A 24343-nucleotide genomic window follows, 5' to 3' on the forward strand; every position below is an offset into this window, starting at 1 on the left:
TGCTTCCCCATCTCCAGCACATCCTGTTCAACCACACACCACCAAAGCTGAAGGCCATCATGTAGGTCAATCCTGATTCCTCCTAAAGACCTCTCTTAAGCAAAGATGTGGAAACTAATCCTTTTACTGAAGGTGCCCAAGGCACAAATCATTATGTATCTCTCCTACCCTACTACATGTGAATCAATTTTATAGACCCCAGTGTCACTGGGCCAAAGAGAGCACTTTGTGTCCTGTTTCTGTGTGACTGAGAATGGCAGAAATAGGAAAAAGAGAGCAAAACCAGCATAAAGCAAAAAGGATTTTCATGTTCTGATTTTAATGATTAGAGACCAAATTCACAACACCAGGGCAGTAAGCATGAAGGAGCATTGCCCCAAAGCACTGCAGAAGTTCTGTGAAATGGATCAACATTATTTTGGAGAGAAACAGGGTATTTCAGCATTTAAAATACTTGTTTGTGTTTCTTAAATGAGAGACTCTTGATGAGACAATTTATTCACACTTTACCATTTTCCAGAAAAGGACCAAGGAACAGCTACTGTATGAAAGCATATAACCAGGATGTCCAGAAACCTTTTCTAGCTTTCATACAAAGCTGCGGGCAATGGCCAATACTTTGGAGAACTCTCCTTCTCTCTGCCGCAGGATATAGGGTATTGGTGTTTTTATTCGAGTCCCTACTGGATTTCCATTGTCTTCTATGAGTACCACATTGTTGGAATCAAACCTAGGTGTCATGGGGGGACCAGGCATCTTGTGCCCTACAATCAAAGCCTTCTTCTTTTCTCCTTTGATAGCCAGAAGGATTTTATCTCCTACTTTGCCAACTCCAGTCTTGTTATACACATGGATACATTTTGGTGGTCGATGGTAGGGAGTGTTCCCCAAGCTGCTGTTGTCCACCACTCGCACACGGGTGAGTTTCTGTATCGCTCGGCTTGTCCCAGTGGTGCTGGCAAAAGACAAGAAAGAATGAGAGAGAGATCTTGTCAATAAACGTCAGGAAGCCAGGGCAAACCCAGCACAGGATCTTGTCATTACAGAAACCACTCGGAGGGCGCCAGCAACAAATACATACCACATGGGTGACACACTGACTGCATTCAATGTGCTCTTTGAAAGCCAGATGCTACTTTGGGCTTTGCACACTCCACCAAATGTCAAACAGAAAAAGACCATTCTACTCCAAACCATGACTACAAGATGGCACGAAGAGTGGCTTGCATTTAACTGAACTTTTTAGCAACTGCAGATTATTCCATTCAGCTTCAATTTACATGCAAAACAATGTGCTTGCTTCTGCCACAAGCAGCCTACAGGAAGCTAAGACTCAAATCACACTCTTTCAATCCTGCACCCAGTCCCCAGTAATAAGGACTTCTCTTCTAATAATAAGGACTTCTCTTCAATAGTAAGGACTTCTTCTAATAAGGGCTTTTCCTTTCCTTCCTTCATTTCTACCATAGCCTTCAAGCAAAACTCTACCATATCCAAAGCAGGCCCAGCACAAAGCAAATTCTCTCACTGAGACTGTCCTACAGTAGCACACCTCACCTCTGCAAACTGTCAGCATATATATATCCTTTAAATGTCTACTGAACAATGCTCTCACACAGCCCATTACCTGAGACAGCCAGTAACACTTAGATAACTACTCAAGATAGCACCTGGAACTATGACACAATCTAGCCCTGAGCATTGTCTTAATCCCCTTTCTAGACCAAAGTCATGGGAATGACTATACTCACCCTATAAACTGAATCCCTGACCCTTTAAAGAGTTATATGGGAGAGATTCCCCATACCTTCACCAAGTGTACTGTGGGATTAGACTCTAAGCTTTGTGCAAGGCATTTTAAAACATGAGGCCCATTAATTTAAGAAGCTTTAAATGCCTTAAGCCTGGAACAAGGACCTAAAGAAAAATAACAAAATGGACACTGTTAAGGTGCAAGGCAATAATTTTTCAGTGTTCTCCTCTTGCCTTTAACAGTTGGACTTGATCTGAAATGTCTTTTCCAACCAATATGATTCAATTACTCTAAATAACTGGAACTATAAACTCTGGAATGATTTTAAACATGTAATTGGTTTTGTATCAGCAGGGGACTTGGCTGAGAAACACAGGCATTTCCAATTTCTGCTTGCAGGCCCCTGCATCACTCTCAAAGGTTTGAAAGCCCTCTTACAAGCATACAAAAATGCAAAGTTCAGACCACACTCAGACTGCTGGGAACCTGCATCTGTTCTTGTGTTTGGGATCACTTTATAAGCTGTCAAGAGACAACAATGAGGTTTTGTTATATTATATTATCCTTTTTGAATGAGAAATACTGTTATCCTATGCTTGACATAGTTCACAGCATCTCTTTGAACCAGGAAATTCTCCCAAGGAAAAAAAAAAGCAAAATTAGGATTTTAGAATTACCTGAAAAGTCGCTGGATCACTGCACTGCTCAGGTGGCTTAAGGATAAACCCAGTCGCCTGTTCAAGAGAGCCATTTGGATTCTGGAAACCTGCCCTGTGTAAGAAAGAAGACAATTATGAACTCTGGATACTGGACACTATTTGTTTCACTTCCTTTTTCTTCCATGAATACCTCAGCACCTCTTTAGATGCTGCAATCCACAGCACACACTGCAAACAGCATCTGCAGCATGATACAAAGCAGATCAACAAACATTGGCTGAATTCAGCAGGCTGTACAGTTCAGATGTGTGTACTACAAAGGTGGATTCAGTATCACTTCACTGCAGTTTCCTGTGCATAGAGGTAAGGCCCTTTCCATGTGCACTGTGAAATGAAAAGCAGGTTTGAGAATTTTGGATGTGAACCAATTTAGAGGCAGCAGTTACCAGCAAAAACCACCACGGTTACTTGTAAAAGCTACCAGTGATACCTATAAAACCAAGCAAAAAGCCAGAGAGACTCAGAAGACTGGAATCAGATCTTCAAGAAAATTTCCCAGACAGGAAACAAGACAAAGCTCCTCTGGCTAGGGCTTGCTCCCTCTTAGCACATACAAGGTGTTTAGCAGGCTGTGTTTCATGACCAGAACCACACCTTTGCCAATCTACACACACACACATACACACTCCCAAGATTAAACAGTTCATTGTAACTTTATGGTGTATGCTCAATCCAAACCAGAACACTATCCTGAGTATGGTAGACCTGAGTTACAAAATTAATCTCTTGACTGAGTTTAACACACCCTCTTCCCAGACTACATCTATGGCAGCTCCCTAACCTCATTCTGTCAAAGTGATGGGGACCAGCTTGCACTCGCAATCACAAAGGCTCATCTGAACTTGGATCAGTCTCCAGACACTGCTGAGGGAGTGATGACCCAGGCAGGTATGCCAGCAGAAGGGAGAAAACACAGACCCAGAGCCAGCTCTCTTTCAGGACAGCTCAGGTAGGGCTAACACTTTCCATCTGACTGCAACTATTGCTGTGTGACACTGCTTCCTTAGGCCACGACAGCATAACCAATGCATGCTCCGCTCCTTTCTAAAGTAAACATTAAAAATACACTGACCTATTATATCTCTTTGCCAGCTCTGATGAGCTCAGGTACAAACTGTAGCAATATACTCTAAGGCCACTTTATTTTTAAAACAACGCTGACCTAATGTCTCTAGGGAGAAAAAAATACCAACAGTGTTCTGACAGACAATGCAACAGCTGTGGCATCTCTCTTTATTGTTTTTATTTTTCACCAGTGTTTGCTTACTTGGAGATGCCTGTATTTGTTAGTTTGTGGTTCTTCTAGAGTAATCTTTACCTGTCTAGGGGACCAGAAGTACTGGAGATGAGCACCACAGCAATTTTGTAGCAATACTCCTTAAGCAAAGTGCACCATATCCAGCCAACAGCCTCGCCCCTCATAGAGGCAGGTTTGGAACAGACCAGCAACTACCAAAGCTTACATTTCTTCACTAAACAAAGCCACTTTTCTGTGGGGTAGAAGATCCCCAACTGAGTTCAGAGCTTCTCTTCATAGTGTGCCTGCACTGTCCCTTCTCTGAAATGAGATTGCAAGAAGATTGGCTTTTTCCACAGCTCCCCACCCAGCTGTGTGATCCTAACAAAACAAGACCCTGTGGTATTGCTGTTGGCAATCAAGGTCCGATTACCTGGGCTCTGCTGGTGCTAGGATTTCACAGAAAGTCCAACCGTGTTGCTCAGACTCTGTGTTGGCAGGAAGAACAGCTTGTCTCCCTTCCTGCACTTGGGTGTACTGTTTCCCTGTGTGAAACTCAAACCCAGTGGGTAATATTGCTCCTCTGGAATGGCACCAAGGCCATGCAGCATGCACACACTGCATGCAGCATGCACCAGCAAGTCAGCTTCTCTGTCGCCTTCAATGGATACTTTACAGGGAGCCCACCTCTAGCACCCTTGCAGGCAGTGGCAAGAGAAGATGGGCCTGCTCATCCTCACCACTGCATAATGATAGGAGAGGTCTACTGGCTCCTGGCAGGGCAAGCATGGGCTCTGCCTGCTCTCAGAGGCACAAACATCATGACCAACATACTTACATGTGCTCAATATCGCATGTCACAGTCCTATAGTATTGCCTAAGCTCTGAACTCACTCCCTCTTCCTGGGAGGAGTCACTGTTTGTTTCTACCCTGTGGCAACAGTGAAGGTTTCAAGTCACAAAACCACTAGTAGAAGCATCAACAGCATGAAGTGTCCAAGGACTGTTTATTTTTCCAGATGACTCAGCACCCCCTTCTTTCCTCAGAATTATTCCTCAGCACATTAAGATGCGTCACAAGCTAAGAAAATTTGTATGATTGATTATTTGGTATGAAGCATCCTGTTATGAACTGAGTAAACAGGGGGGATGCTTCCAATTAGCTGGAATGCTCAGGGTGGAAGGCAGAGAAGAATGCACCTGTGGCATGGAGTACAGCATGCACAGGTTCACGAACAGTGAATCACATCTCCAGATATTGTAACGTGCCAGCTTCCCTTCTAGAGACAACAGTCGATAGCTTGGGTCTGTCTCCAGGGGCTCCTCAACCAGACCCAGCCTGGACTTGCTCCCTCTGTGACTGTGAATGGGGCACCTGATCTCCTCTGCCCTCAGGAGTGGATGACTAATTACTGAACTCCCAAGGGCACAGAAGCCACTCACTCGGTCACACTGGTACTGCCACAGGAATGCTCCATCCTGCTGCCAACACTTGAAGAGCTGCTATAAAGCAATGACCCAACACCTCTCTCCTTCCCAGCACTGATGTTGCCTCATGCCAGCAGGCCTCAGAAAGGCTGAGAAGCTGCCCTTAGCACGGGCACAAGGAACACACATCACCCAAGTCTGCTTCCCAAGGTGGCTTTCCCCATGTCTTCAGGTTTCAGTGCTCAGAGGTGTTGGGAAGAGTACCCCCATAAGCCTCATCACAGAAAAGTTTGCAAGGATTCTCAGAAGTCTGCTGTTGGTAATCCCCAACTGATACAGGAGTGCACTCTACAACACCCTAAATGGGCAAAATACCACTGCTGCTTAGTACTTACTAATACAGGAATTAACTTGAAAGGGACTTTTGGAGGACATCGAGTCCAATCTCCTGCTAAAGCAGGATTTATTTCAAAGTTGTTCGCACTAGATAAGAGGAGTAGTTAAACAGATGTAATTCTAAAATGAAAAGCCCAACACAAAAAACCCCTATTGATACTGCACAGGCCACATGCAGCTGCAGCACCTCTCAGCTCCTAAACTGCTGTGCCCAAATTCTAGCAGTGGCTCTATCTTGTGGTTAAAGAGACTGATTTTTTAAAAAACAAAAATCAAAGAGATGTTTTGCTTCTCTCCACTCTATATATCAGTTAAGTTAGCACAACCTCACACTGAGTTCAGAGTAAGATTCAGAAAGGGTGAAGGAGTCTGTTAATCAAATACTCGCTAAAATGACCCCATTTCTACTTCAATGAGTAAATCACAGCATGCAATAACCTACTGCAGCAAACACTCCCTTCTTGAGGGCCCTCCAGCCAAACCCCATTCAATGCCACAGACCAACATCAAATTCCAACACCACACAATGAACAAACTCTTCACCAGTTATAAACCTCTGGAAGTTATTTACCCACTGCACCATTTTCAAGTACCATACTAAAGCTGTAGTACCTTCACTGTTTTCCCTTGAGATTATAGAACTAACTTGTAGTTACTGCAATCTTGAGCAGCTTTTGAATGGGGGAATTCTGGAAAATTTCATCCAGCAAACAGAAGAAGGCAACATAAAATATTTTCGTAAAAACACGCAAGTAGACCACCTCAGGGAGCTGATAGAAAGCAAGGACATCTTACAGATAAGGGTAGGATTACATCTTCACTTTGAACACATGTCAAGGCACACAATCCTAAAAAACGAAGTCCTGTGTTCCCCCAAAACACATTTCCCTCACCTCCCTTATGCTGGCTATAGCATTCATGTAAATTGGTCACAATTTGCAGCTAGATCAGTTCCCCGATTCAACTCACTCGGTGGCTGCATGAATACTGGTGTAAGGGAAATGTGGCAAAACACAAGACTGGGACTTCTTTCACTGCAAACCCAGATTTAGATTGTGACAGTATCTCCAGAAAAACAACAGCAGATTTGGACAGGAAAAGGGTCTCTTTCACTAAAAAAAAAATACAGATGTCCTTCACAAGAATGGCCTGTATGAATCCACACTACTAACAGAACCATGGGAACATGAATAAGGACTGAATCTGAGCACTCCACGAGGCCCATGCCATGGCTCTCACCAAGTTTTTATGAGTGCTGTATACACCCTAAAACCACTCAAGATGCCATTCTTACCCTGTCTGCATCCTAGAGTAAAAGTACTTTTAAATAGTGCTCTTCCCTAGCAATTCAGTATTGCTGTCCCTTTCAATCACAAGTCCCTTCAACAGTAGTAACCTAATCTGCACAATCAAACAGTGGGGGCCAACATCTCCTTTAATCTTCTAAGAGACCAAACCAGACATGTTCTGGACACCACAAAGATTTTAACTACATCCATCATCCATCATTAAAATGCAGGAAATAAATCCAAGACAACATGCACAATGCAAATACCTAAACCCCTACACTGCCACTGCAGGTTTATTTATAGATCATCTACCAGGGTGAGCTACAAGAAACAACTGTGAACTATGGGACTCAATCCATTCACAGCTCTCCTCATAAAGGAAATGATGTGATTAAAGGCTTATGTGTGTTAAAAATACACAAGATATTCATTACCAAGACATAACTGGTTTTACTTTAATAAAGGACAGCATTCACAAAGACAAATTAAGTCTTTCTGAATGCCATATATGAATAGAATTAGCTATTAGATGGGATATTTGATTATACAAGTTACCAAAACTTACTCATTACAGGTACATCTGTTAACAGTTTTGAAGCAAAACACACTAACCACATTCCCCAGATCACAATCAGTAAAGGCAGATTTAAAACCAGAGCTGTATACCTTTAATGTAAAACTTATTCTTGACACTAATCATCCAGAAGTCCCAACTCAAAGGGACTTATAGCTCTTACCATTCTAGAACATGAGACCTTGAACCATTCTATGTATTCATCTTTACAGCACTGTTCTAAAATAGCCAGGGGTTATTACTGGGGCACCAGCAAGAAACCAAGGTACAGAGGTCAAAGTAGAAGAGTCATAGCACAAGTATCTAACAGAGCTCTGCTCTGTTATAGTCTTTGGGGTTGGAGATGAAGCCCAGTGAGGTCCTGCCTTTTCCCATGTCTTGGAATTCCATCTGAATTCAGTTCTGCCCACACTCCCATAACTTAAAACTGCTATCTCCTCTCAAATATATCTTCACTATTTTTAGAAGTACTGAGGTGTCAAGAGCTGGACAATAGGTGGCAAACCACCAGACCAGATTCTGTTCCCAACCCTGACCAGGGTGACCAGCTGGCCACCAGTAATGTACGATCACAAAACAGCAGTAGCAGCACTATAGGAGCTGTGGCAGGGAGACCACCACAAACAAGAAGGTGGGGAGCTGTGCCTGAATCACAGAAACAAGAAGTCCAGAACCACCGACCTAGGCCAGCTGTTCACAGAACATGGGATACTGGCTCCAGGCCCTCCAGAAAAGAAGGTGCAATTCAGACAGAATTCAGGCATAAAAGAAACTGAACCTGAAGACAAAGGCACACTCACACTGCAAGGCAAGACCTTACGGAGCTATCTGCTGCTTTGCCAGAACAAGCCTTGCTTCTCACTAAAAAACTTCCCTTAACTCAGTTTCTCTCCTTCCCAAACAAGACACCCCTAGATAAGCCTGGATGAGACAAGCAGTAATAGCTCAGTCAAGCACCTGTGTCCTGCTTTTATAAGAAGGCTGACTGCTCATCTGCTTTGACTTCATACTATGAAGTCTTTCATACTCATAAGCAACCTGTCATGCTGCCTTCTTCCCCAAATTCACTCCCCTTACTCACTGGACCTCCTAAGGATTTTTTTTGGAGAATAACCAGCAAAGTACAGACCATCACCCACACTTCCCGAGTCTTCATGACACACTCGAGTAAATGCCATGTTTGTCAGGACACAGGAATTTTGGTCTAACTTTGCTGCATGACTACACATACCCACATAAACCTAATCCCGGCAGCACAGCTCCACATGAATTCTGAAGCAAAGAAACGCTCTGAGGGACTCAGACGTGCTGCAGAGTCAGGATAGCGTATTCCTCCTCCCCCGGGGCCGCACTGCTGGGGCACAGCCTGAGGCCCGGTGGGAGCAGCCGGTGCTGCCCCGATGGGGTGACCAGCAGCGAGCCCCACCAAGGCTCGCACGACGTCCCAGCAATCTGCCCTGCTGCACGCCACCCAACGCCCGCGCCGTGTCCGTGGCCACCGTTACTGTCTTTTTAGAGCAGCAACGCACGCTCAGGGCTTGGAAGTTTTTTTGTGCACAGAGCATCAGCGACGCCCGCAAAGGGCTCCCCGTGAGAGACGGGCAGCAGGGCCGGTTCTTAGGGCAAGGGCGGACACAGACCGTCCAGGCACCTCCGGGCCCACACACGAACACGGCAGCCGCACAGCCGCACCGCTCTCTCGCCCAGCCCCAGCGCCCGGAGCAGACGGGTTCTCCGAGGCCGGCTGACCGACGCCAGCTCCAAGAGAAAGCCAGCACGCCGGTGGCAGCCCGGCCCGGCGGCGGGACAAGGCCACCCTTAGGCCGCCGAGCCCACAGGCCTCGGCAAGCCCCATCCGGGAGGCCTAAAGCCCCACGACGGCGGTGCTGCACTGAGGGGCAGGGTGACGGCGGACGTTCGGCTGCCCCCACCCAGCGTCCGCTCCGCTCCCGACCACCGCTCCCGGGGCCGCCCTGGCCCCCCCCACCCCGCCCGCACGGAGCGCAGGCCCCACACCCCCCGCCGCGCACCTCCAAAGGGAACGCAGCCCCTCCAGCCCCGGCGCATGCGCGTAACCGCCACCGCCCCAGGGGCCCGCCCACCGCCGCGCAGGGACGGAGCCTCCGCGCTCCTCCCATTTGGGGTCCCGCCCCGCGTCGAGCCCAGCCGAGCCGAAACGAACCGAACCGCCACCGCTCGCTCCCGTGCGCGGCGCAGCGCTGCGCGGCACTGCAGCGTCCGGCCCGGCGGAGCTAAGCGGAGGGGTAGCTCAGTCCGCGCCTGACAAGGGGTAAGCGGGGTATGGCAGACACGGCTCTTTCAGGCCAGGCGGGCCCGGGGCCGCTGCTCGCCGCCGCCGGTTACTGGGGGTAAAGAGGGAGGAGAAGGGAAGGGGGGGGGGGGGGCGTGCAGCGGCCGCACCTCAGGCCTCCCGTCTCAGCCCGCTCCGCTCGTCCTTGGACGGGCCTGAGTTGCGGCCGCTGCGCGGAGCTCCGCAGCGGGGGCGGCCCGGGCGGGGGTCTCCGCCTGCCATCTTGGGGCGGTGCGGAGCGGGGCGGGGGGCACGCCCGGGGCGGTGCCGGCGGAGCGGCCTGTGGCCCCCTCCCCCCAGCCTTCCGAGGCCCGCCCGGGCTGCGTAAAAGTGGGGTGACAGGGGGTTACGGGGCTTCTCGCCCGCCTCCCAGGCGCCCGTCCTCTGCCGCCTCCTGATGCGCCGTCCCCTCGGCCCGGCCGCTGCGAGGTTGCGTGGTTTCTGTGACCCGGGGATCGCCGAACCCGTTTGTGTGGAGTGGCACAGGCTTCCATCTCACCTGCGATCGCCGGCGGGGGTGCTGAGGGTGCCTTTGTGCCTGCTCGGCTCTGCAGAGCTGCCTGTCCTCCTCCCTGCCTCTCCTCCAGGCACCGCTGAGAAGGGAGAGTGTCAGGGAAGCGGGAGGGATGATGTTTCAGGAACAAGAGGCAAATTTCTGCCTCTCGTACCGTGGAGACGTAGCAGAGAGCTGTCAGGTAGGGCTTGTGACCCTGTAGCCAAGCAGTGCATTTATGCTTTTGTCTTTATCACCAGCACCTCCAAATCAGCAAGCCATGTTTTTTTCCTCTTGTCCTGGAGTGCATTCTGGATGTGACTACCTGATGGAGGCATCAGGCCAAAAATCTGTGACGTGGCTGCAGTCAGCCAGGTGCCTGTAGCAGGTTTGATAGTGCTGCTGGATGGGACACCAGGAGTTTGGGGAATTCGGGATTTTGGGCACCTCCCTTGCTCACTCTTCCCTTGATAGTAGGAATTGGAAGTAAAAGGTCGATCAGTGTGTTCTTAGGGTGGCTAATTTAGTTGTGCATAGTCCACGAGGAGACACCCCCTGCATGTATATGTGTTACTGTGGATGTCCTGGTCCATTGTGTCATTCCAGAGTAAGGATGCATGGAAGGCCCTAAGCTGCAGGGCAGGAGCATCCTATTAGTAGCAGTCAAAGCCACTGGAGGGTTGCATAGCACAGGTGCCTTTTAGATGGTTCTGCAGATGCTCCACCTGGGTGTGGGGCAATGCCTTCACAAGTGCATTGCAGGGACCAGCACCCTTCCCCTCCAAACAACCACGCTGTACAGTCCCCAATAGCCTTTTATTCTCTTAATGCTTCTGAGAGTGGTAAGCCAACCACTCAGCTTGTAACTGACACCAGGAGGACTCCATTCAAACCAGAAATAGCAAAGCATTAAGGACATTGCTTCTAATGACTGCAGTTAGCTGCTACCTACCTGGCAAAGGCCTTTTTGTCTTGAGCCTTGTAGCAGTAGGAATACACTGTCTTTACAGGGAGAGAAGTCGTTTTTCTACAGTCTTTACCTGGATAGCATAGGAGCAAGATAAACATGAAAGAAGATGCCTCTGAGGGGGTTGGGGATAGACTCTGGTTTGGCTCATGAGTGTTTTGTTGCACTAAGTTTGCTCTATTTTTGTCCTGTCTTCGGTAACCTTGGAAGGAACTGAAGCTACTGTATTTTCTGAGGGTGTCAGTTTTCTTGTCAAAAAGGCATTGCCATGAGGCTTTGCTATGCTCCATTTTCTTCCCCTTGTACTGGAGCATGGTGCAACTATCCTGAAATTTCCCAAAGTCATAAATTGGGCCGAAAAAAGAAAATACCAAGTGCTCTGCTTCCTGTTTGTTTATTGTGGTAGTTTGATTCTTTTTCTTTTTTTCTTTTTTTTCCTTTTTTTTGCTTTTAAAATATCCTTTCATATTTTTTAGCTCTCTTCAGCAATAAAATGAGCTATGAACTTGCTTGGGCGGTTTTTTGCTGAATTTTTATGTAAAAAAAAAAATATTAAAATATCAATGAAATTGCTTCATTCTGTGAACCAGGACTGTCAGAAAACTCCAGGTAGCGTGAGATGTGTGATAAAAGCTGGAGAGCTGGCAGTGCCAAGGGCCTGCTTTTTGTCCTTTGCTAATTACACTTTCCTTGAGCCCAGGGTAGCCAGAGTGCCTGGGGTCACAGGCAGCCCTGCACTGTGCTCCTCTGACACCATCCCCACCCATACCCAGTGTAGCCCCAGCCCGTACCTGCCGTGTCTCCATCCCTGTGGCCAGGGTGAGGCTGTCGCGGGGGTTCTGAGGGCTCTGTGAGCAGCACCTCCTGCTCCCAGGAAAGCAAGCATCTGTGCCTTCTGACGTGAAGCCTGCGCAGCCATCAGGTCCCTGCTTCCTGCCAGAGGAGGCCCTGGGCGTAGATACTCTGCACCGAGATGGTGATTGCAGAAGGAGCTGGTTATGGATCCTGTGTCTGATTTGCATATCAAAGCATCCGAGAGCTCTGTGGCGGGTAACGGGAGGCAAGGATGATAGGGTTTGCTGGGGGCTGAGGCCGGATCTTCCCTGGGGCTTTTGTAGATGAGACAAGATGATGGAGGTGTTTCGAAAATGAGATTGTCTCCATGTCCTTGAATGACAGCACCGTTTAGGCTTTTTTTAATCTAGCAGCTGCTTTTCAGGGGGTGGGAAGCAAGGAGAGAGGGAGCGATCCTTGGTGGCTGTCCCTCAGGCTGCTCCTGCCCTACCTTCTCCCCAGGGTGACAGCACAGCAGCACATTGTGTCGAGCCCCAGCAACCATCCCCACACCTGCCCCGTGGCTCCTGTGTCAAGCGGCTGATGTGCCAGCCTGCCTGTTCTCCACACTGCCCCTCAAACAAGCAGGTGGAGGTCCTGCTTGGAGCCTGAAGGAAGGGGGCAGGTTTGCTGCTGCCTGGACTGGCTCTGCAGGGTCCTAGGTTTTGCCTTATGCTCATGAGGCATTGTGTGGGGATGCAGGTGAGCCCCGAATGGGCCAGGGCCTGTGGGATGTTGCATGAGTCAGAGGAAGGTTTGCCTGTGTCTGGTCTCAGCAGAGATGTCTCCTGTTCCTCCTGGTTCTGGAAACAAGCCTGGGGAGCTTTGAGCTTGCTTGCAGGCTGAGATGGAAACTGAAACACAGCTTTTCAGGCAGGGAATCCCTGGATCCCTCCACCACTTTGATCTTCACAAAGATGTTGCTGGTCCTGATGCTCTGGCTTTGAAGGACTCTGGTGCGGGGCTGGCGGCCTCTCTGAAGGCAGCTCTGCATCCCTCATGGGAGTGCCTCCTGTGCCTCTTGCAGCTCAGGCTCTGGCTGGGAAGGACTTCTCTCGTCAGCCATACGGGGAGTTGGTTTGTGCAGGAACTGCCTTGAGTGTAGCCTTCTCAGGAGACACGTCTCTGCCTGCAGCTCTTGCGCTGTCGGCACCTCTCCAGCTCTCTAAGGGAGTTAGGGGGAAAACCTAATGCATTGGCTGGGAAGTTGGTTAAAAGGACAAAAACAAAAATAAAGGAATGAAAATGAAAAGCCCATGTGTGTACACACTCTGCAACAGAGAGTGGGAGATTCATGAAGCCAGTGCCAAGCTTGTAGAGCAAAGGTTTGCAGTATGAAATGGCTTTTCTCTGAGCCTGCAAGCCTACATTTGGCACTGCCTACTTGCTTTATGTCCTTTCAGCATGGAGTTGGGTGTTTGCTCTCTGCTCCAAATACAGATTAGCTGCAGGAAGCCTGAAACACTCTTGCTAAGCATGAGATGCAAAACATTTTCCTCTCTGCTTCTCTTGTGCAGCTCTCGCTGCCCTTTGCAGGGTTATCTTCTCATGCTCGTTATGTGTTCCCTGCACCTGATAGCTAAGCAGTGCTGGAAATACTTCTGTTCTTTTCATGGCTCTTGAATGTTGATTTGCCAACTGCCATTCCTCCTCTCCTGCTTTCAAGTTCCTTCCTCCCCATCTCTGTTAAAGCCTGGTGGGGGAGTGGGAATGCCTTCCCTGTATCCCAGCAGTCTCCTTAGGCCAAGGTTATTATTGTTGCTACAAAGTTTATATGGGCAAGATGGGGATCCTGCTGGCATAGCCTACTGAATCTTTTGAGCAACCCCTCTTGATGTGCTTTGGTCTTATTGTCAATGCCAACAGCTTCTTCCCACATGGTTATTGTGCTGGGAAGAGAGACCGGTCTTGTTTTATGCATGCTGTTTTTTCCCCAGAGAATTTGGCAGTTGGTAGTACAAGTCTGGTTTAAAGCAAGGTTTGGAAGATTTCTGTTTATGTTGCCTGATTTGGGAAGATGTTTGTGCTATTGCATTAAAGAAAGGGGCTGGATCTCTTAAGGGACTGTGTATTCAAAAGGCAACACATTGCATCAGCACCAGGAGAAAGCAGTTGCAGGCAGAATTTGTGTCTGCCTGTTTTTGGTCTGTTCTGCAGTTGCTTTCCTGAACCACCACAATCGTGCTGCCTCTGAGCAGCAAGCCAGAAAACCTCCCTGCCTATCTCTGGCTGGAAGAGTGACTGCTGCAGGCCCTTCCTGTCCAACCATTCCCTGTCACTCCCTAGAAGGACTGTGTGTCCCCAGAGCTACTCCCTTGAGTCCCTGCGTTGGATGTGCTCATCCCTTCTGCACCCTTGTAATACTGTGTACAGTGCAGTTGGCTTTTTTTGACACTCCTTCCATTTTCCCTAGGGATGCAGTCAGCCAGCTGCCACTAGTGATGTGACCTCTAGCTCTGTCACATCAACAAGGAGGCCACATGTTGCTTGTGGGGAGGTGTTGTGCTCTCTCCTGTTGACCTACATGGAACAGCAGCTCTCACAGGCTCCCTTAGAGCATCCATCCGTCTCCTGATGTGCTGCTGACATGGGTCAAGGGGACAACACTACTCTTATAAATGCAGTTTCTTACAGGAGTGCATTTAGTGGGAGATTTGTGTGTTGGCCTGGCCCTGATTTCGCTAATTAAACAGTGGCCTTTAGTAGGCTTTGTCTCAGGGCCCTTCAAAGCTGGGGGTTGAGAAGATCTTTGCATGATCTTGCACGTAGGTGAAACTCAAATGGCAGCAGGCCTTGTCTCCTGCTTGAAAAAATCACCAACATTTGATGTCTTCTGTGTGGAGGTCAGAGAGATCCTGGCAGTGACACAGACTGGGGAAAGTTGCTGTGGCTGACTTTAGGATTCTTGGGTTCTTTAGACAAAATTTTAGTGTCTTTGGGTCCAAAGGAAGATTTTAAAAGGGATTTATCTCTCAACTCCCTATGCATATGGTCAGTGCTCCTTTTGTATGAAACCATTGGGCTCTGGAGGCTCTCGGATTGTGCTGATAAAGGTGACATCTTCTCCGGAATGACTGTATGCAAGTTAATTTGGTTTTGCTGGGCTCTTGTCTATGCTTAAGGCATAGACCTGAAAGTGAATTACTGTGTGTCTGCTGAACTGCAGTAGCTGCCCAGGAGCTCACCAGTGCTCACAACGCAGAAAAGGAGACTTGAGTTGGCGTGAGTCAAAAAGTTAAATCTGGGAGGAAAGGACCGGGTGGTGGATGTGAAACTCCATGTGAACTCCCAGCTAGGGCAAAAAGAGATGACACAGCTATTACAAAGAAGGATCCTGGCTGTGTGGAAAAGAGGAACAAATGAAATGTGACAGAAAGAATCTGTCTTCACCTTGTAAAGAAGGTCAGGGGTGATTAGGTGCTTAAAGGAGTTAATTTTTAAAAGTGAATCCACATACAAGTCAACAGATCACAAGCCTATTTAGGTAAATTAAATGTGGTCATATGGGCAAAGTGTCACAATGTTTCTCTAAAAGTACTTAAAGAGTAGACTAAGGCAGCTTTTGCATGGTAAGTAGCCACCTTAGAGAACATCTATTGGAAGGAGATACCAAGGTTTGGTGCCTTGAAATACAAGGAGAAAGAATGGGACTACAACCAGCCTGTCTGAATAATCTGGGATAAACAGTTAAGCAGTTAGTATTTATCCTGTTAAGGAGGTGTGAGAATATGCTGCTAAAAATCCACCAGCATGTATTTGTCTGGAATGTCAACGCCCTTGCCTGAAAGGATGTCTTACCTACTGACTGAGCAGGGGACAAAGGATGTTGTAGATCTTGGCTTAAATCAGTCTGTGTCACTGACCCAAATGTCAGCCTTGTAAACAAACAGGCAAGGTCTTAGAGATAGGAAGCATTCTTGGACCTACAGCCTGTTGAAAAGCTAGACCCAAAAAGGCTTCCTGTTTAGTAAGGAGACTGACTGGACAGGGCAGGGGAAAGTGTTGGGATTACTAGGGTTTGGGAGCAGGATAAGTTAGTGCACTTCTGGGAAGGAAAAAAAGATGAGGAAATCCTTGTGCCAGGCTGTATGAGTGACACCTCTAAAGGTACAGGAAGCAATTAGTGCTCTCCTTCACACAGATAAGGTGCTGCTGAAGGACCAGGCTCAGATGTAGATGCAGTGTTTGGAAAAGGATATGTGCAAACAAGATTATTCAGGAGAGCAACAGAAATTATTAAGGTCTTTAGAAATAATGGTGTGGGAGGAAGGATGAGAAGAACTAGGACTGTATGGCCTGAGAAAGAAAGGATGGAAGAAGGAACTTCATGGTCTTCAAGGATGTACATTCTAGAAAAATGTAGTTGGGATGAAGACGGGGTGGAAAGTCCCTTTATCTGTAATGAGGGAATTCAGACTTGGTAGTTTTCTCTAATATCAGTTAGGGTGGTGAAGCAGAAGAGAAAGATATCTTAAAGGGCATTTTTATGGTTATTGGGGGTTATGTCTAGGGGCAGGGGCTGTTTGTTTTAGAACAAATTAGTCAGAAGTCTGTAGATAGGGATGAGTTACCGCTGGTTGTGCCTCAAGCAAAGTATCTCACCTGATGATCTATTAAGGCCCCTTGAAGCCTGACAGTTATGTGAAATGTTTGACACCTGGAAAAGCAGCAGTGAACAGCCCTGGGAATGAGACTTTACTGCTGTAGGAGGTGCTGAGGAGACTGGTACTAAAATACTCTGTCTAAATCCCATGTCAGTGCTCAGAAAAGGATGCTGAAAAATTAAAGAGAATGCAGAAAAGAGTTACAAGATAATCTGAGGGCTGGAAGGAAAGCTTTATGGTGAGAAACATAAGGAGATCAATCTGTTTAATCAAGGAAAAGATTAAGGTGGGACTTGGTTATTCTGCATAAGCCTAACATGTCTTATGACTGTGTATCATTAGCTTGGTAGGGTAGAAATGCCAGGCCATGAGGAGTGGCAAGAAGAATCTGTGATGAGATGCTGGGGCTGTGGTCACCTTCAGAGATGTGTATCCAGCTCTGCCTTCTGCTCTTATATGGGTGGAGGTCTGTGCCTTTGCCTGTCACCACTTTTTGTGTTCATCCCTTTTCTTTGGCTATCAGAGCCACTCCTTGTTTGTTCCTCCTGCCTTGATATCCATCCAGACCTCTTTCTTGAGACTCCTCTACCTTATGAGGAGACAGCTCTAGTAAAAGCACTAGCTTGGGCTCAGCTGATACCTGACAAACCTACGCCCACTTTACCTGCGTGTGAGCCTCTGAAGTTGTTTCCTGCCTTTCCTTGTCCCAGCTCATCATTTGCCTCTGAGTTTTTATAGTGTCTCTTCCCTTGTGGTCCCTGACTTCTTTGCCAAACAGGTATCTGGGAGCAGCCAGCACCTACCACCTCTCTGAACTCAGCATCCTGGACAGTAAAAATGATGAATGAAGCCAAATGTTGCCCTCACCTTTGGTTCCTGCTAGCCTGCAGTTCAGTGTTCTCTCACAGCTGCTGGTTTATTTAGGGTCATTACACCATTTTTTTCAGTCCATGAGGTGGTGTTTCTGCCTTAGCCTGATGAGCAAACCTTGGGAGGGAGATTGGGCGCGATGCTGCAGCAGATGGCTCACTGAAGTCTTTCTGCATCCACGACTTCCCTTTCACCCACTAACACTGTAATGCTGTTAAAAATAAAGATGATCCAGTGTGCCTGACAGGATGTGTCCCTTGTAAATCCTTGCTGCCTAGTGCTCCTGGAATCTCACTGTGTCATATCTTAATGTTTTATTGGTAGGAGAGGAATTTCAGAGTTAGTAGATAGCCCCTGATGATAGTTGAGAGTCAGCAGAAAGAAAATGTTTTGATGTGCTTTAAAGGGAGAAGAGGGAAAAAAACCTGTGTTGCACTCCTTTATTTTGTTTTCTCTTAAGCTTTGTTCCATTTGATGGGAGCAGAGCTTTGGTTTGTAGGAAACAACCCCTATAAGTGTTTATGTCTTCCCCTGGGGAGTTGAGTGCTATAGGGGGAAACAGCCAGAACTTCTTCAGGAGAGTCCTGTGGAGTAGCAGGCATAGCTCAGTCTCCTCTGATGGGTCTGGAGTAGAGGAAACAGGACTTTGCAAGTCAAAGGCATAAAAATATGGTATGGTGGCAGTGTTTGAGCCATGTCCGTACCATGCTTTAGGTGCCTCCTTCAAAACACCTGCAAGTTCTGGCCTTCTTGATGTGTAGGATTACCTGCTTTGATTGCTCTGCCGATAATTATTTTGGCAAAAATGCTCCTGCTTCTCAGTCTGGTTTTATTCCACCACCTCAAAACCCCAAGAAGCAGTTTTGCCAGTATAACTGCACCTCCACCAGCACACTTAAGCCTGTAGAGACATGTTGATCTCTTGGGTCTTTGCCTCTGTGTCTGACGCAGCTGTGCTTGCTGATGTCTCTAGGGTTGGCTGAGTGTGAAAGATCAAATGGAACCTCTATTTGGAGCTCAAAAATCTAGGGAAGAGATGAGGCCATCAAAGGAGAGGAGGCATGCAGTTTTAATGAGCTTGTTTTCAAAATATATGGGAGCAATTGTCTGGGCAGGAAAGCAGTGCAGGTGGCTGGTAGAGAGCAAAGCAGGTTTTGGTCAGCTTGAGGAGAGGGGACTTTGCTATTTGGACTGCAGCACATATGCTCTGTCTCTTGTTTGAATTGCATTTCTTGAAGCAGTTTAATGAACGTGGACTCCAGCATATCCAGTCAGCATACTGTGCATAGTGGCTGAATGGGTATGTGGACTGGAACTCCCAGCCTAGTCTTGAAAAGCTGTTGCTGCAGCCTATCTGGCCCATAACAGATGCCTGCCTGCTATTCCCTCTGCTCATCTCCCTTCTCCCTGGGTGTTTCCAGCCTGTCAGTCATCCTGATCAACCTCTAATTGCCTCCCAGCCCACCCCAGCATTTCGGAGCACCCCTTGGCTTGCAACACATTGCTGATTGTGAAGCCTGCTCCCACCAACCCTTCCTTGCAGAGCTGGTTCTGGAGACTCCAAGCAGAGCTCTGGGGCAACGCCCTCTCCTACTATCCCAGAGCCAGGCTTGGCTGCATTGCTATTCCTGCTCTGCCTCCCCAGGTAGAGAGGTGGGCATTTTTGTGGCCCGTTTTGCCCGCATGAGCCTTGCACCACGTGGATTTTCAAGATCAATGAAACTTGATGAATTAAAAAGCTTGAGACTCAAACATGTCTGGAAGGGGTGGTTTGGGGGGTGTTGGTTGTGTTGTGGGTTTTTTTTTAACTGCCCCTACTTTTTCTGAAGTCATGTGTTGGGAATGGTGCAAGAGGAATTTCTACCCCATGCTTTTCTAACCCCACAGACAAGAGGGTCCAGGAGGAGGCCCTGCTGCCAGACTGTTGCCTGCCATGCCAGGGCAAGAACCTCCTACTCCTTCCAAGTGCTGCAATACCAAAACAAATAGCAAAGGCAATAGCCAAGATGTGGCTTCTGTATTCCTAATCCGATGACTGTGGTGGATGCTGGGGGAGAAGAGCAGAGCACAGGCAGTAGTCAGACACGTTTGCTGTGCCTTAGGATCCCCTCATAGGGCTTGGGGATTGGCCTGGTCCTAACAGAAACATGGAGCCCTCTCCAGATAGGGAAGAACAAAAGGAGAAAAAGTGATGGTTCAGGCAAGTGGCAGGCAGCAAGGGGCATCATATAGAAGCCACATGAGGTGCAGAATGAAGAGGCTGTGGAGGGGGACTGGCAGGTGGGGGCACTGAGCTCCTTGCAGGTACCTGAGGGAGGAGGCTGCCTGCAGTCAGGAGAGTCTGCTGTGGCTGGTGGGGGTCCTGGGATTCAGGCCATGGTGGACAGGGAGTGTTTTATTCCTTCTTTCACACTCCTTGGGACAAACTTTCTGCTCTTTGTCACTGTCCCCCCCCTTAAGGGCAGGGAGCATACCTGGTACCTAAACACCAAGATTGGATGGAAGATTAAAGATTTGCAGTGGCAAAACTTTATAAGGTGCACTGCTCACCTGGGCATTTCCCTGGTTCTTGGAGATGGCCTAAGCTGGTGGAGGCAGTGGTGTTGCAGTTACTCTGGCAAGGAGCTGGGAAACCATCTGAAAAACATCTTCAGTTTTTATCTTGCAGCTGCTGATGTTCTCAAGCAGGGACAAGACAGGCACTCACCCAGGAAAGGGGTATATCCAAAAGCCTTGGTGGACAAAGAGGCAGCAGGGCAGTGACAGCTCGCTGCCACTTGCCTAGACTTTACCAATGGGAGCAGAGGACCATAGCTCCAGCATGTACCTTTCACTCCTCGTAACTCAACAGGGATTTCAGCTGACCCGAGCTGGGGTTCAAGCAGCAAGAAATAACTTGTGTGCTGCAGGTATGTCTAATCTGCCAAGTGGAGTAGCTTTCTACTACATGATGTCCCTGGGAGGAGTTATATGTGATCCTGATGGACAGAAACAGAGGCACGGGGCTTAGCAGCAGCATGCCCACAGTCACGCAGCTGCTCAGGGTGGGATGCAGAGCAGAGGCAGACTGTCCTGTGTCATGGTTCCACGCTGCTTCACTGCTGCTCTCCGAGTGCTGACACCTCACCCGGTGACTTGGTGCATCAGGGATGCTGGAGGCAAGTTGGGTGTGTGGTCATGAGTGGCAGGGAGTGAGTCAGTGCTGGGGGTGGGTGAATCGGTGCGAGAGGATTGGGTGGGCCAGGATGCAGGTGGGGACAGCTGAGAGCTGTGACATGGACACGTGGGAAGGTAGGAGAGAGTGAGGACACAGCAGTGGGTACTGGAGTGAGCCAGAAGGATGAAGAGCATCTCTGGCAAAACATGGAATGCAGAAGCCTGCACCACCACCAAGCCCTTAGCTTGATAGTGGGAAGAAGCCATGCTGAAGGGGTGGCACATGAGGGTGAGCTGAGTGGGTGGGTTATAGCCAAAATTGTTGCAATTGACCAGCATTTCTGGGGCCCTATGTATGACAATGTCCTGTGTTCTTGTGGCTAAGGCAGTGTGCTCCAGACATTCCTCTGGATCCCAAGCCTTGGATGAAAACACACCGAACCCCATCTGAGGCTTTCTGTTAAGCCACCTGACACAACCCTCCCTCTGCCCATTAGGGAAGGTTAAAAACTCAGAAATTGATCCAACCTCTTAATGTAGATGTGCATCCTTGCCAGCCTGTTTGGGACTGGTAAGTGCAACGGTGTAGGAGATGGATCTGGGAAATTACAGAGGGGAACCAAGCCAGGAGGTCCATTACTAGTTTGGTTGGGTGGAAGAGGTGTTGGCTATTTGAGGGCAGGAAAGCAATAACTTTGTCAAAGATGGAGAGGAAAATGTGAGGCTCTAAAAATGAGCTTGGCATTGGGACATTGATGCAGCCAGGAGGGAGGAATGGAAAATGCGGTGGTGGCTCTGGGAGGAGCCAGGGACTGGCACCGGTTGTTTCCCCTGGATGGACTTCAAGACTCTGATCTGCCACCATATGGGTGTGCAGTTCAGTAACATGCGGGGTCTTGTTTCCAGCCACCTGTGAGGGAGTGTAGCTTGGGCTCTAGAGAAAGTCCAGAAAATTTAAGGAGCCCTATGAGGTACTCATTTCTTACCTTCTGTTGCTCAGGAGCATATTTCTGGACAGTATTCCAAACATGAGACACTACCATAGGAACCTGGAGTTGTAACCCCTTTCCCTCCGACCCCACATTGAGACCCATAGCTTGTCTCTGCTCATGGCTGAAGCATCATTAGTGCCTCAGCAGTCAGATGTCCTTGATTTATATAGCCCCCAAATCTATCTGTACCCGGGGACACTGAGCAGATGCAGTGGCACGGTGATCATGCAGAGCAGAGGCTGGGTGAGGGTGAGCAGTGGGGGCTGCCTTCCCACCTGCCCCCCAGAGGATGGTTGGCTGCAAAGCTTATGGTCCCTGTGGAAGTCAGCTCTGCCTGGAGCAGCTCTGTCAAAGCATTGTAGCACCCAGAAGCCCTTTGTTGAGCTGGTTGAAGAGGGTCTTAGGAGCTGTCAGGAGGCTTTTGGAGACTTTGTGTTAGATCTGTTTTTCAACACCTGCTGCCACTCAGTGTTTCCCAAGCTCAGAGCAGGCTGGAAGGGAATGCTGGCCCTTTCCTCTGTGCTGGTTCCAATCTTGCCCTTTCACAGGAAGATCTTCCCAGAGCTTAAAGGATCTGGCGTAAAAAAAAAAAATGCTGAGCGTGCCCTCAAGTCCACTTGCATTGGTGAGGGAGCTGCAGGTGATCAGCCATGCTGCAGCACCCAGACCTACACAACCCTTCCACAGTTCCCTCATTTTCTGATGATGGAAGAAAGAAAGGTCCCCTGCTCAAGCTACCTTGACTTGTCTCATCCTCCGCTTCCAATGAGAGAGCTCTTGGTGTTGGTAAACAGCACGTTATAAATAGACAACTGATGCTATATTGGGAGGAGTCTTTGCTAGCGAGCACAGGCATAGTGGGACCTGGGTCTGGAAGCTGTGAGCTTGGCTGGCAGGCATCTGGAGGCACTGGTGACCTTTCTCTAAGGGGCTGGTGCAGCCTTGGCTAGGGGGATGCTGCCTGAGTGCCAACTCTGCCCCCCTAGCACTGGGAAGCCATCCATAACCTCCCACCCCTACCAGCATGTGGATGGGAGCATTGGAAGGGAGACATGAAAGCAGTTAGGATTCATGAGGAAGGAGGGAGATGTATGTGGCTGTGCTGGGCTACAGTTACCCCTGAGGGGCTGCAGGTGTTTTGTGTCGGGACAAAGGTACTGCAGCTGGCAGTAACAGGGTAAAACTTGGGGCTTGGTAGCAATCAGGTTCCTCCTATTGAGATGGTCCCTGATTCAGGAGAAGGTATATAGTCAGTATCTGGGTGAGACCCTGAAGATGAGCAGATGACTGCCCCAGTCTCCTTTGTGGTGCCCACTGGGGTGCCAGGCAGAAGGCACTAAGTGAGTGATCTCTCTGATTGCAGCCCAGTCACACAAGCACATCCCTGCATCTGTGCTACCTGTCACAATTGTCAGAGAGAGCAATTGTCAACCCTAAAGTGCTGCTGGGGCTGCGGATCTCTGAAGAGCTGCAGTAAATGAGTCAGACCCCAGGCGTGTGGGTGATGTGGAGCCCAGCAGAGCTACCTGCACAGAGTTGATCACAGCTCCCTCACTGAGGTCCCAGCACTGGCCCTGAAAGGATGTGTCCCCTGCCACCAGACCCAGCAGTCGATCCGCAGCAACTATGCCTGGTGGCTGGCCCCACAGGCCCGATTTCCGCACGCAGAGATTCCTCAGAGGCTTTGACAGGGATGCCAGTCGGGAGGCATAAGCAGAGGGCAGGGTGCCAGGGGTGAAATTCCAGACTCCCTGCTCGTTTACAGAGCTGTGGCATGATTGCTGTGGCAAACCTTGGGCATAAACAGGCAGGCAGAACAGCAGCCCAGGAGGTGCTGCCCTCCTTGAATCCCTGTGCTTTCTCATTTCAGGCCCTGGCAGAGCTTAGTGGGGCTGCTAGGTTTGCTGTGGGGCACAGCTGGGTACCTTCCCCTCCAGAGTCTGGTCTAGGAGGTGCATTCCCAGGCCCAGTACCATAAGGTGGAGAGAGGATGTCCCAGCCTCAGGCAGCTTCAATTCAAGAAGTCTGAGCTGGCATGCTTTTGATGTGCCTTCTGCTACAGGGGGATATTTAGGCAGGGGAGGAAGGAGCAGCTGAGCTTGCCTGGGAGTTCTTTGGTGAGCTGTGGTGGCTTGGAGAGTAAAAACTGAAGCTGAAAGTTCTCGCTGTTTGAGGAGTGGAGACTTTGCTCCATGCGCTGCTCAAATAAGTAGCATTGTCCAGACTTACTCTGCGTTGTCCAGGTTGTGTTTTAAGCATGTGAACCTGATGCTGCCTATCACTTTACTATGAAGTATTCAGTTGGCTTCTCTGAGCTGATTGGGATGTGTTGTTGGATGAGCCAGGCAAGAGGCATCCCAGGAACAGCCTGACCGGCATGTGAGATGAGGTTTTGTGGCAGCACTTTTTCCACTGATAAAAAGTAAAATGCCCTGTAAGAGGCTTCTGCCATGTCTTCAGCATGTAGCACATGTCTTTCCACACCATGATCTGAAAAGCAAATGTTAGGAAGACTCTCCTCCATCATGCCTTAATGGGTTTGCCTCTGCCCTTGGCACCTGTAGATAGCCTTTCCCGGAGGGAGTGCAGGAGACCTCAGATTGTACAGCTGCTTGAGGAAACTCAAGGATACTCAGGGGCTTTAGTGCAGGAAAACTTTACAAAATCGTCTATAAGAATGATAGACAAAGGCTGTGTTTGTTGGGTGGTAGTGTTTGCCA

The 24343-nt window shown here is 48.7% G+C and overlaps 2 protein-coding genes across 7 annotated transcripts in view; one reads left to right on the forward strand and one right to left on the reverse strand.

Moving 5' to 3' along the window:
- Positions 1 to 300: 300 nt before the first annotated feature.
- MRPL14 (mitochondrial ribosomal protein L14) lies at positions 301 to 9550 on the reverse strand. The gene is made up of 3 exons (XM_071739316.1): positions 9427 to 9550; positions 2431 to 2524; positions 301 to 955 (listed from the first exon to the last, which is right to left on the reverse strand). Exons 1-3 carry the CDS (start codon positions 9461 to 9463, stop codon positions 589 to 591), a joined length of 498 nt encoding a protein of 165 aa, XP_071595417.1. The 5' UTR covers positions 9464 to 9550; the 3' UTR covers positions 301 to 588.
- The window catches only part of TMEM63B (transmembrane protein 63B), a 46330-nt gene continuing 31472 nt past the window's right edge, over positions 9486 to 24343 (forward strand). For 3 of the 6 annotated variants that reach the window (XM_071739307.1, XM_071739309.1, XM_071739308.1), the window contains exon 1: positions 9554 to 9686. The gene's annotated coding sequence lies outside the window, so the exon portion shown is untranslated. Of the gene's footprint in view, positions 9687 to 20523; positions 20634 to 24343 lie in introns of those variants that run through there. The other 3 variants (XM_071739306.1, XM_071739303.1, XM_071739304.1) reach the window with 3 other exon arrangements.

Source organism: Heliangelus exortis, chromosome 3 (genome assembly GCF_036169615.1).
Source record: "Heliangelus exortis chromosome 3, bHelExo1.hap1, whole genome shotgun sequence".
Classification (NCBI taxonomy): Eukaryota; Metazoa; Chordata; class Aves; order Apodiformes; family Trochilidae; genus Heliangelus; species Heliangelus exortis.